The 13,003-nt window shown below is 31.7% G+C and overlaps 1 protein-coding gene across 1 annotated transcript; it reads left to right on the top strand.

The window, feature by feature from the left end:
* The first annotated feature begins 557 nt into the window (after positions 1-557).
* LOC134283603 (multiple epidermal growth factor-like domains protein 10) lies at positions 558-5,956 on the top strand. Its single transcript, XM_062766110.1, has 6 exons — positions 558-734; positions 3,127-3,717; positions 4,225-4,641; positions 4,938-5,075; positions 5,241-5,337; positions 5,480-5,956. Exons 1-6 carry the CDS (start codon positions 677-679, stop codon positions 5,640-5,642), a joined length of 1,464 nt encoding a protein of 487 aa, XP_062622094.1. The 5' UTR covers positions 558-676; the 3' UTR covers positions 5,643-5,956.
* Positions 5,957-13,003: the final 7,047 nt, after the last annotated feature.

Genomic DNA, 13,003 nt, shown 5'->3' with positions numbered 1-13,003 from the left:
TTTTTTTTCCAGTCCGACGTTAAACTAGATTTATAAGACCATGAGTTGGGATACACTGCATTTTTCTAATAAAAGTGACTTTCCAATACTAGTAAAGTCCTATGAATTGAACACAAATCTTTAGACCAATTTTAAATCAATGAAAAAATTAATAAGAGTTTGCAGACGTTTGGATAATTGATGTGTTCCTGTGATTCTTTCAAGAATATTAGACCATAATTTTATGAATGAATGCCGTTCTATTTGAATAGCTGACGTCGCTTTTTTTATCTTATTTAGAATAATTTTTATTCCAGTTTATTGTATTTTAAAATGTTATCAGTACAAGGATCGATTCTTAAGATATCACTGATTAACAGCAATTGTTCTCTTGCAGTGAGCTTGCCTATAAGATTTACAAGGCATGAACACATGTAAATTACAACAAAAACAAGTTCAGGATTTGTGATCAGTCTTACAGCAAGACATGTGCTCAACAAATTATACTTGACACGTTTAAGTGTGTGTTTTCCTGTAATGTTATCTTGATATATGCTTTAGATGTTGTAGATTTTTATAAATCTAAGTGCTTTATATTAGAAAGAAGGTTTTGAAAGGATTTGAAACAAAATAAATTTCTGACTTGTGTCCATACTTGCTAATTAATTCAAATTTCTATTTTACTTTTGCTTTCAAAATGGATGTCCTTTGGAGGATGTGGATTTTTCTATTACTCAGAAATTTTCACTGTGATGGTAAATATCTAGACAATTTTATATCTTTTCTCTAATAAGTATTTGTCTTTTACTATTTTTTTTCAATGACATTCACGTTAATAATTTACATGTCTAAAGGTAACGACTGATAAAAGAGAGGAACAATTGCATACATAATTTAGTGAACATTTATAATATCTGACAGGAAAAAATGCTTTTCTCCAATGACTAAATTATAACAAAAGAATTAAACAAAGTTTTTCTGTAGATCGAGAATATCAATAAAATAATTTGTATATCATTTGCTCTTGTACATTTAAGAAACAATATATAAAAAATGAGAATTGTACTTTCTGGTTGCATTGTAAATTACTGTTTTGCGCTCATCAGTGTTGCTTTGTTTTGTTACATATTTCTGTTTAAATGTAATTGCTTTTTTTATTTACGTCCGCACATATTGACTAAAAATAATACTACATACTCTTTATGATAAAAACAATCATATAAGTTTTGATTTTAATTACACATTTTTTATTATTCTGAAGAATAATATTCTCATCTATTCTATGATTTAGTACATGAAAACATATTCCGACAAGTAAATTCTTCATTTTTTGCATTCTTTTAAAGACGCCGTCGAAACGTATGAAATATGTTTAACCTTCGCGATAAGGCTGTCCGAAGGCTTAAAATGTTTTCAAAATATACATTTTATTTTTGCTTGATTTAAATATGTGATCCTGGTTTGAAATTGCAGTCAACTTGAGATAACTGTTTAATCAGGTATTATAAGAAAGCATTTCTGTGATGTCAGATGACTGTGTTAATCAAGTAACGGATATTTTTGATATTCTTAAATGTTGCACAAAAATCATCTCAGCACAAGTGCAAAACGAAAATATTGTGCAAAGTTTTTATATAGATCAATTCATCGTTATCCCTGGTACATAAAAAGTGCTGGGGTATGTTTCATTTTTACTTCTTAAGAAAATATTTTATGATAAATTAAAATTACCAACGTAAAAAGGGGTATTTTCCATACTTTATCGCGATTTATACTAAAACGGATAAACTACACACAATCCCCCAGCAAAATTCAGTTAGAAGAAATACTTCTCTGTTAGATTCACGCATAATATATCTTTTATTTATCCTTGTCTTTCACTTGTGCCAGTCCAATATATACACGATTCATAAATTCTAACTCTGTCTACGGAAGTGTAAGGGGAGCGTTTTAAACATAATCTTTTGCTATTGCTTGAATATATGCATATCGAACAAGCAAAAGGAATAGACACATTTAAATATCGAATGTTAAACATTATAACAGCACACACAAGATTAAAAAATAACCCTTACAATTAAATTAAACACAAATCCCGATAATAAATCTACATGCCCTGTAATAATTATGACACTTTCCCCGTCATGTCAGTTCAAGTATGCAGTGACTTGACGTCATATTCTATTATGACGTCATATCTATGTAGTTCAGAGAAGTAACTACAGTTTGAACAGTTTGATATTTTACGGGCAGCCTTATCCTAGCTGCGTTATGTTATTCCTTTTTAACTCCTTTCAAATAATTATGATATCTATCTTGCAGCTTTTAATTTTTTTCGCGAGATAGGGGGAGGGGTAAAGAAAAGAAGAAAGTATTTCAAATGAATTACATTTCACAATAACACACAAATATGGTTTAGGCAACATTATTCCTGATTATCCTTCCCAATTAGTGCTTTTGTGACTATTTTTTGCAAAGTAGTGTCAGTCATTCACTGCTACTAATGGACTTTTGCGTGGAGCACTGACTTATACAGTTGAGACTTACTTTCACACTAGAACAATTTACGATGGCTTTTACGATATAATTTTTTAACATTTGTTTCAACGAAAATAACACTTTATTTCAATGCTCATATAGTCTTGATGGAATCCGGGTAAGAGTAGGTCCTCTGTACCCCCTTGTTTGTCGTAAAAGGCAATAAATGGGGCGCTCCTTCGGATGAGACCGTATAAACCGAGGCCCCGTGTTTCAGCAGGCGTGGCACGATAAAGACCCCTCCTTGCTCAAAGGCCGTAAGTTCCGAGCAAAGGCCTAAATTTCCTGCCCTTTACCGACAATGGTGACGTCTCCATATCAGTGAAATATTCTGGAGAGGGCCGTTAAACAGTAAACAATCAATTAATCAATGCACATATGAGTTCTCCTTAAAGAAAGCGAAAAACCACCCTACGTCCACCTCCCGTCCTTTACATGAAAGTGCCACTAACATAATACATATGACCACTAGAAAGGTGTATTATTAATTCTGCAATTCCGTACATGATACAAGTTTAAATGTCCAAGTAAACTGTCAACTTTAAAAGCCAGTACTTATCATAATAATCTACTTAGAATGTTTAAAAGTAAATTCTTTGTTTTTTTCAGCCGTGGTCCCATGCAGTCCTAACTGTATAGACATGGAATTCGATGGGAATGGAATTTGCACCCGTGGGTGTATCGAAGGATACTGGGGAAATAAATGTCTAAATGAATGTCCATCTTCTTGTTCCAGAAGAGTCTGCAATCGAACTAACGGGCTGTGTTCCTCCTGTAAAGAGGGGTATTATGGACAGAGATGCGAAAAAGAATGTTATTTGTTTATTAGATGCTATAAACGAACATGTGCGCAAGACAGTGGGTACTGTAGAATGGGATGTGTACCGGGTTATTATGGGATTTTCTGTGACAACTCTTGTGGAAACTGCAGCAGTGATACATGTGACAAATCAAATGGACATTGTGGGACCTGCAATAAAGGATTTTATGGAGAAAAGTGCGACATGAAATGCAGTAACACTTGCTTTAATCAGGAATGTAGAAAAATAAATGGACACTGTAGTAATGGCTGCTACAGGGGGTTTTATGGTTCATCCTGTGAAGCGCCATGTAGTAGGAATTGTGCAAAAATTGAATGCCTTCAAAGTGGAGTTTGTATTGGCGGATGTAAACCAAATTGGTCAGGAGAAAAATGCGACAGTAAGTATGGTAATTTTGGGCTTAGTTGTATTTAAACGTCATTAACTATTATCTTCAACATAAAGCTGAAGCGTTTTTATACAAGGAATTATATTTTTTCCATGTAGTGATTAGGTTACATCTAGATAAAAAAAAAATGAGGAAAATATGCACCTTTTATATATTGAAAGATACCCTGTGCATTTCTGACTTTTCCAAATAACAAAGTTCTGTCATCTTAACTAGAAAAACATTCGTGAATTTACAATGTTATCAGATTAAATCAAAATAAGACATCTAATATACTTCCTTTGTCGTTTTTATGAATTGTAAATCATTTCGCAGATTTGTTAAATTTCATGTTTAGAAAAGAGAGCTGTGTCTGAAAAAAATTATCTGTTAGGGTCGTGATTGAATTGAATTGTTTCCAGAGATGTGAAGGAAAAATACTATACGGTTTTTATTTTTCAAGTTAATAAGTTTTTTATTCTTTGACGACCAAAGAACTACATGATTTTTTTTTTGCAGGATGTGAATTCGGACACTACGGACCAGATTGCTCCAAGCTATGTAGTGTTAATTGTAAAAGACGAACTTGTGACGATGTAACTGGATCCTGTACATATGGATGTATAAATGGGTTCTATTCAGATAAATGTGAAAAGAGTTGCAGTTTATCATGTCCGTCAACTTTTAATAGAAACTCAGAGGAATATGAAGGCGAATGTCCGGTTGGAAAATATGGAACATATTGCAATAAAACTTGTAAATATAATTGTAAAATGGGATGCAGTAAATTCAGTGGATTATGCGATTTTGGATGTATAACCGGGAAATTTGGAGTTGATTGTCTCCAAAACTGTGCTGATGGGTGTTTATCCGGTTGTCTTCAAGAAGATGGTAGTTGCGCTTGTAAATTAGGATGGCAGGGTCAAAAATGTGATGGTAATGTAATGTGAATTAACGTGTTAGGAGAATACCCCTTATAAATCTTAATAATTGGTGCATATTCGTGTCACTAATGTCGAGCATTATGTTTTTTCCATGCTTCAAATTATAAGGTTTTGTGTAACTCCCGTAAATATTGCAATTACAGCATGTCTACTTAAATAGTAAAAATACTAGCTGCACAACATAATGGTTATTGCTTTGACAAATTAAAGGAATAATTTTAAAAAAAGGCATATATCTTTTATTTTCAATTTGAATAATACTGAACATAACATTATATCTATATGTAGAATGCAGCCTAACTCATTACGGACCACAATGTGATCAGCTATGTAGTCCAATGTGTTTAAACAAAATCTGTTTTTCAAACAACGGGTCGTGTATGAGGGAACTCCAAAGCAATCTTACAGATGACAAACCTTTTTCTGGTAAAGAATAGCTCTCTTTTATTTTTCTAGTTTATCATCCACTTCAAATAAATGGATACAAATTTGAACATTATATTATTTATGAACATCATTATTTTTACAATTTTTTTTAGAAGACTATGTGCTATGAAAGATTAAAACAAAGATTATTTTTTATATTTTAAGAAATCAACGAGATGTTAGAGAACTGTTCAACAGCTCTCTATGGAGTTATTGCAACGCTCTGTATAAGTATTATTGTCAATATTGTTTTTATATTGAGGTAACTTTTATTATTATTATAAAGATATGCATGACAAAAGATGAAAGTGAGAAAATATTTACATTAATTTTCTTCAGTATTTTTTTTCTTTTCTTCTGTGCATTTTACACTTTTGATTTCATTAACTATTCTAATTTTGCAGGACTATCAGGCAAAATTTTTCTCACAAAGAAAAGCAGGAAACCAGACGACAAAATTCAATACGATATGCTAACACAGCTATGTATGCCGAAGTGGAAGTTAATGCAGGTTATCTAGAACTTGGACAATTGAGTCAACCTTCTCATTATGATGGACTCAAGTGATTGTTTGAATAAAAATTGATTGATTTATTGACATTTTTCCTCCCCATTAGAAAACCTTGAAGTCTCATCCAAAAGCCCGCAAATTTCATTTCAACCTTCCGAGTACTTGGCGAAAATGAAGATCTACATTTTATCGATAGGTTTTGCGTGGCTGAGGTTTCAACCCACGACCGTATCATCAAAGAGCGTATATTCCACTAAGTTGTCTTCATGATGGGTGACCTAAATTGAATCTACGTCTAAGTTTGTTTAAATTTTAACTTTTGAATTTGTAATGGAATTTTCATTTTTACGGGAGAAGATGAGAATGTTTTTGTTTTTTTTTTTGTAATGCTGATTCACAAATGCAACAATGAACAATGCTTTATTTGCGCTTTTGGTTTGTATATAATGATTTGCAATTGTAAATGTATATTATTTAAAGTGATTTAACACTTAATATCATTTTCTAATGTTCATTTCAATTCATCATCTGTTTGCATTCACCAAGTTATGAAAAAGAGCAACAAGTAACCATTTTACACGAGAGAGAGAGAGAGAGAGAGAGAGAGAGAGAGAGAGATTATCAACTATTCAAAATATGTCGAAAGTATATATTTTTCTTTTTTTAAAAATCATTACAATAGTAATCCTTGTTTTAATAGTGGTACATGTTAATCATTTGGTTTTCGGTTTTATAATGCATTTTCAACCACGTTTGAAATATATATATACTTGTAGAGCATATATCAGTTTTATTTCACTGTTTTTTAAACTTGTAACTTACAATTGAAATAAAGACAGACTTGAATGAATTTCTTTTAATATCCGTATCATTATTCATTTAAGCTTTGAGGACCATACTTTTATTCTATTGTCAGATTTACAGATGATTTCTTAGCGGTATGATTAAGAGCATCGTTGTCTGCATCAAAGCTCTTAAAAGATGAAAAATAGAAGATGAATTTTAAGAACACAATTGGACCTACAGTATTTTTAGCCAAGTATTTACGGAAAATGTAAGTAATAAATGTATCAGATAAATGTTATATATACTCAAATATGGAAAGAGGTGAAGTTTAATCTTCCGATTTCTACCAAAATTACCCCTTGTGAAGTGGCATTGAAATGATCTGATCAAATAAATACTTGAAACATGTTTTTGAAAAGAATGCATATTGATTTATCATAGAATTGCACAGAGAACATATACGAGGGGTGATAAAAAAGTTCGCGAACTATATCTATAACTACAAAACCACAATTTAGATTAGAAAACAATTTGGTACACCCATAGCCATACACAAAATCTATAAATAGCATATGTTGAATATAGTTTTGCTCCTTGTTTGTGACGTCACAATGTGAAAATGAAGTCACTTTGTAGGTCACTTGTGACGAAAAATGGCTGTGTCAGTCGTTCTCATTTAAAAAAAGACTGTAAAATTTATTGTATATTTTAGAAATCCCTTGAAAGTAACGTAAAATAATTTGTACACAGTTTATTAAGTCATATGACTTCCTATAAATTCAATCAATGATTGGATTGGTCGTTTTGGTGACGGAAAGCGGATGGTTAAAAATTAAACTTGTGTCGCCCAATGTAAGCAAGTTTTAAAGGAGGTGTGTTTTTAATTAAGCAATTTCCTATCAAAGACGTCCAATTTACAATTTCAAAATAGTTGAATATTTTAACAATAAAATAATTATTAAATATCTAAGATATCGTTTACCTTAGGTTTAAAACATATTGGATATGATAAGAAGAAGGGACCCATTATCTATCCCACTTGAACAAACGTCTCTTCCGAGACAGAAGATTTGGGTTTTGATGGTCACCACGCTTATTTATGGAAAGGATATTCTTATCTACCCATTCTGTTGCCAATATTAGACCATTTCTGACAAATAAACTGTTTTTGTTATAAAAACTAACTTATATAAAGAGAAATATAAAACTCAAAAACATTTTTCAGTTTTTGTGACAAAACGCTACGGAGGGGGTCACGTGAACACCTATATCACGTGATTCGCGCATGCGCAGAACACTGACAGATTTGCATTAAAATCGGAGAGGATAAATTTAAAATATAATCAACACTGAAACCAAATTGTGATACATGTGACAAATCAAATGGGCATTGTGGGACGTGCAATAAAGGATTTTATGGAGAAAAGTGCGACGTGAAATGTAGTAACACTTGCCTTAATCAAGAATGTAGAAAAATAAATGGACACTGTAGTATTGGCTGCTACAGATGGTTTTATGGTTCATTCTGTGATTCGTCATGTTTCGTCGACAAGAAATTGTGCAAAAATTGAATGCCTTCAAAGTGGAGTTTGTATTGGCGGGTGTAAACCAAATTGGTCAGGAGAAAAATGCGACAGTAAGTATGGTAATTTTGGGCTTAGTTGTATTTAAACGTCATTAACTATTCTCTTCAACATAAAGCCGAAGCGTTTTTATACAAGGAATTATATTTTTTCCATGTAGTGATTAGCTTATATCTAGATAAAAAAAAATGAGGAAAATATGCACCTTTTATATATTGAAAGATACCCTGTGCATTTCTGACTTTTCCAAATAACAAAGTTCTGTCATCTTAACTAGAAAAACATTCGTTAATTTACAATGTTATCAGATTACATCAAAATAAGACATCTAATATACTTCCTTTGTCGTTTTTATGAATTGTAAATCATATCGCAGATTTGTTAAATTTCATGTTTAGAAAAGAGAGCTGTGTCTGAAAAAATTATCTGTTAGGGTTGTGAAATGAATTGAATTGTTTCCAGAGATGTGAAGGAAAAATACTATACGGTTTTTATTTTTCAAGTTAATAAGTTTTTTATTCTTTGACGACCAAAGAACTACATGATTTTTTTTTTGCAGGATGTGAATTCGGACACTACGGACCAGATTGCTCCAAGCTATGTAGTGTTAATTGTAAAAGACGAACTTGTGACGATGTAACTGGATCCTGCACATATGGATGTATAAATGGGTTCTATTCAGATAAATGTGAAGAGTTGAAGTTTATCATGTCCGTCAACTTTTAATAGAAACTCAGAGGGATATGAAGGCGAATGTCCGGTTGGAAAATATGGAATTTATTGCAATAAAATTTGTAACTATAATTGTAAAATGGGATGCAGTAAATTCAGTAGATTATGCGATTTTGGATGTATAACCGGGAAATTTGGAGTTGATTGTCTCCAAAACTGTGCTGATGGGTGTTTATCCGGTTGTCTTCAAGAAGATGGTAGTTGCGCTTGTAAATTAGGATGGCAGGGTAAAAATTTTGCTGATAAAACCATAACAATACAATAACTCAAGAAATCTTTCTCTCAAAAAACATTGCTCTGAAGAGTAGTGACAATTGAGAAATTAAATTAGATAACTAACCTCGATGACAGAAATAAAATTTTGTGTATTTTTGTCTATAACTATCAAACCTGAATGGTACCAATATAAATCATGAATAGGATTATATATTCAAAGAATCGAGATTTTGATATAAATCATTTAAAGAATGTTATTTGGACTACCAAATATTGATGTTTGAGATACTGAATTTCAACGCTTTTTCTTTTACGTTACTGAATTTTATTGATTGTAAAAAACAATAGTAGTGTGAATTAACGTGTTAAAAGAATACCTCTTATAATTCTAAATACTTGGTGCATATTTGTGTCACTAATGTCGAGCATTATGTTTTTTCCATGCTTCAAATTATAAGGTTTTGTGTAACTCCCGTAAATATTGCAATTACAGCATGTTTAATTAAATAGTAAAAATACTAGCTGTAAAACATAGTTGTTATTTCTTTGACAAAGGAATTATTTAAAAAATGCATATTTCTGTTATTTTCATTTTGAATAACACTGAACATTGCATGATATCTATATGTAAGATGCAGCCAATCTCATTACGGACCACAATGTGATCAACTATGTAGTCCAATTGTTTAAACAGAATCTGTTTTTCAAACAACGGGTCGTGTATGAGGGAACTCCAAAGCAATCTTACAGATGACAAACCTTTTTCTGGTAAAGAAAAGTTTTATTTTATTTTTCTAGTTTATCAACAACTTCAAATAAATGGATACAAATTTGAACATTATATTTTTTATGAATATCATCATTTTTTCATTTAATTTTTTAAAAACCTGCTATGAAAGATTAAAAAAAAGATTTTTTTTTTAATTTTAAGAAATCAACGAGATGTTAGAGAACTGTTCAACAGCTCTCTATGGAGTTATTGCAACACTCTGTATAAGTATTATTGTCAATATTATTCTGATTTTGGGGTAACTTTTATTATTATTATAAAGATATGCATGACAAAAGATGAAAGTGAAAAAATATTTACATTAATTTTTTTCAGTATTTTTTTTTTCTTATTTTCTGTGCATTTTACACTTTCTTTTTCATTAAGTATTCTAATTTTGCAGGAATATCAGACAAAATTTTTGTAACAAAGAAAAGCAGGAAACCAGACGACAAAATTCAATACGATATGCTAACACAGCTATGTATGCCGAAGAGGAAGTTAATGCAGGTTATCTAGAACTTGGACAATTGAGTCAACCTTCTCATTATGATGAACTCAAGTGATTGTTTAAATAAAAGAATTATTGATTTAATGACATCCCCCCTTTAATATTTAACTTATATAAAATTATCAACATATATTTCTGAAGGGCTCAAATTTAGACTTTTACTTGTCAAGAAGGTACATTAAGCAGTAATGGACCTTTTTGTGTGAAAGACATTTTCAACAAACAACCTCGATTAAGGTCTCATCCAAAAGCCCGCATGCATTTTGTCGGACCCAAGAACCAAACTGTAACGACCTTAGGCAGATAGTTTGGTTCGAGGGTTGAAAAAAAAACGTTCACGGTAGCTCAGTCGGTTGGCGCTCACTCCGTGATTAGGAAGTTTTGAGTTCGTAACGTGGCCGAGACTGACCTAAGTCGATAAAAAAAATGGTAGTAACTGTTCCTTTGCTATGCACTCGGCACTTTGAGGTCAAGGCTGTGGGTCCTTCGGATGAGACCTAGAAAACCATGGCCCCGTGTCGCAGACAGGCGATGGCACGATAAAGATTCTCATTGCTCAATGGCCCTGAGTGCCGACTAAAGGTAAAAATTTGAAGCCCTTCATCGACATACGGTGACGTCTCCATTTGAGAGAAAAATTCTCGAGAGGGACGTTAAACAATATACCATCAACCAAAAGCCCGCAAATTTCATTTCAACGTTCCGAATACTTGGCGAAAAGGAAGCTGAGATCTACATTTTATCGACTTAGGTTACGCCTGGTTGAGGTTTGCACCATCGACCGTTTCATCAAGGAGCATGTACAATGTGTATTCTACTAAGTTGTATTCATGATGGCTGACCTAAATTAAATCTACGTCTAAGTTTGTTAAAATTTTAACTTTTGAATTTGTGATGGAATTTCGATTTTACCTGACAAGTTGAAAACGGTTTTTATTTGTAATGTTGATTTATAAATGCAACTATGAAAAATGCCTTATTTTCTTTCTTGGTTTGTATATAATGATAACAATTGCAAATATCTATTATTTATAGCGATTTAACACTCAATATCATTTTTTTTAAATGTTCGTTTCAATTCATCATCTGAGAGAGAGAGAGAGAGAGAGAGAGAGAGAGAGAGAGAGAGAGAGAGAGAGATTATCAACTATTCAAAATTTTTCATAAGTTTTTTTTTCTTTTTTTTAATAATCAAAATAGTGAGCATTGTTTATGTAGTGTTAAATCATTTTGTTTTTTTTTTTATTATTATTTTAAAATGCATTTTTAACAACTTTTGAAATATACATAGAGCATATGTCAGTTGTATTTCACTGTTTTTTGATCTCAAAACTTACAATTGAAGTAAAAGACAGACTTGAATGAATTTCTTTTAATTTCCGTATCATTATTCATTTAATCTTTGAGGACCATACTTTTATTTTATTGTCAGATTTACAGACGATTTCTTAGCGTTAGATTTAGCGCATCGTTGTCTGCATCATAGCTCTTAAAAGATAAAGTATGAAAGATGAATTTTAGGAACTTGGACGTACAGTATTTTTAGCCAAATATTTACGGAAAAAAAGAAGTAATAAATGTATCAGTTAAATGTTTAATATATTCAAATACGGAAAGAAGTGAAGTTTCATCTTCCGATTTCTAACAAAATTACCTCTTGTGAAGTGGCATTGAAATGATCTGATAAAAAAGTTTGGACAAGATAATTGTTGCGTTCCTGTGATTCTTTCAAGAATATTAGACCATAAATTTATGATTGAATGCCGTTCTATTTGAATAGCTGACGTCAATTTTTTTTTTATCTAAGTTTTGTATAATGTTTTGTTGCGGTTTAACGTATTTTCAAATGTTATCATTATATGTATCAATACACTAACCGATCCAAAAATATCAGTGATTAACAGCAATTGGTCTCTTGCAGTGAGCTTGCCTATTACCTTTACAAGGCATAAATACAGGTAAATTACAACAAAAACATGTTCAGTAAGTGAGACCATTCTTACAGCAAGATTTATGCTCAACAATACTTAACATATTTAAGTGTTTGTTTCCCTGTCTTTTTATCTTGATATATGCTTTAGATATGTTGTGGATTGGAATAAATCTAATGTATGTGCTTTATATTAGACAGACGTTTTTGAAAGGCTTTAAAACAAAGCATATTTCTTATGCTTTTGTCCATGATTGCTGATTAATTTAAATTTCTAATTCACTTTTGATTTCAAAATGACTTCCGTTTGGGGGATATGGATTTCTTTATTACTCAGAGATTTTCACAGTGATGGTAAATATCTAGACAATTTTATAAATTTTCTCTGGTAAGTATGTGTCTTTTACTATTTTTTTTCAAGGGCATTCACGTTAATAATTTACACGTCTAAAGGTAACAACTAATGAAAGAGAGGATTATCTGCATATTTAATTCAGTGAATATAACACTGCGACATTTAAGTCCGGACACGACAAAGTCCGGACTTTTAGGTACCCTTTCGAAAAGACCTACATTAGATTTTTTTCTATATTTTGATGGGATTTTTTATTCTGACCTCATCATGTCAATCTCAACTTCCACATTGTAGTAGTTTTCTCATAAACCTCTGTCAAAACCTAAAATCCCATGGGAGAATGGCGGGATTTTTCATCCCACCAAAAATCCCACCAAAATCCCATGGGAGAAAAAGTACTGTGGGATAATTTCTCCCACATGGGAAAAAAAATCCCACGGTTGTGGCAAAAATGGGATTATTTTTCCCACAGGACAAAATATCCCACTAACTGATGTCAATATAGGATTTATCCCATATTTTTGGTATGTGATGG

Source organism: Saccostrea cucullata, unplaced genomic scaffold (assembly GCF_032062105.1).
Source record: "Saccostrea cucullata isolate Sc308-1 unplaced genomic scaffold, CSIRO_AGI_Scuc_v1 ctg5094, whole genome shotgun sequence".
NCBI classification, from domain to species: domain Eukaryota; kingdom Metazoa; phylum Mollusca; class Bivalvia; order Ostreida; family Ostreidae; genus Saccostrea; species Saccostrea cuccullata.
The sequence above is the reverse complement of the archived record's forward strand: the minus strand, read 5'-3'. Positions and strand labels throughout refer to the sequence as shown.

Excerpts from the sequence above, each read along its gene's own strand:
- LOC134283603 (XM_062766110.1), top strand. The coding sequence starts at position 677 with ATGGATGTCCTTTGGAGGATGTGGATTTTTCTATTACTCAGAAATTTT. Across the intron at positions 3,718-4,224 it reads GTCAGGAGAAAAATGCGACA|GATGTGAATTCGGACACTAC; the intron begins GTAAGTATGGTA and ends TTTTTTTTGCAG. Across the intron at positions 4,642-4,937 it reads GCAGGGTCAAAAATGTGATG|AATGCAGCCTAACTCATTAC; the intron begins GTAATGTAATGT and ends ATCTATATGTAG.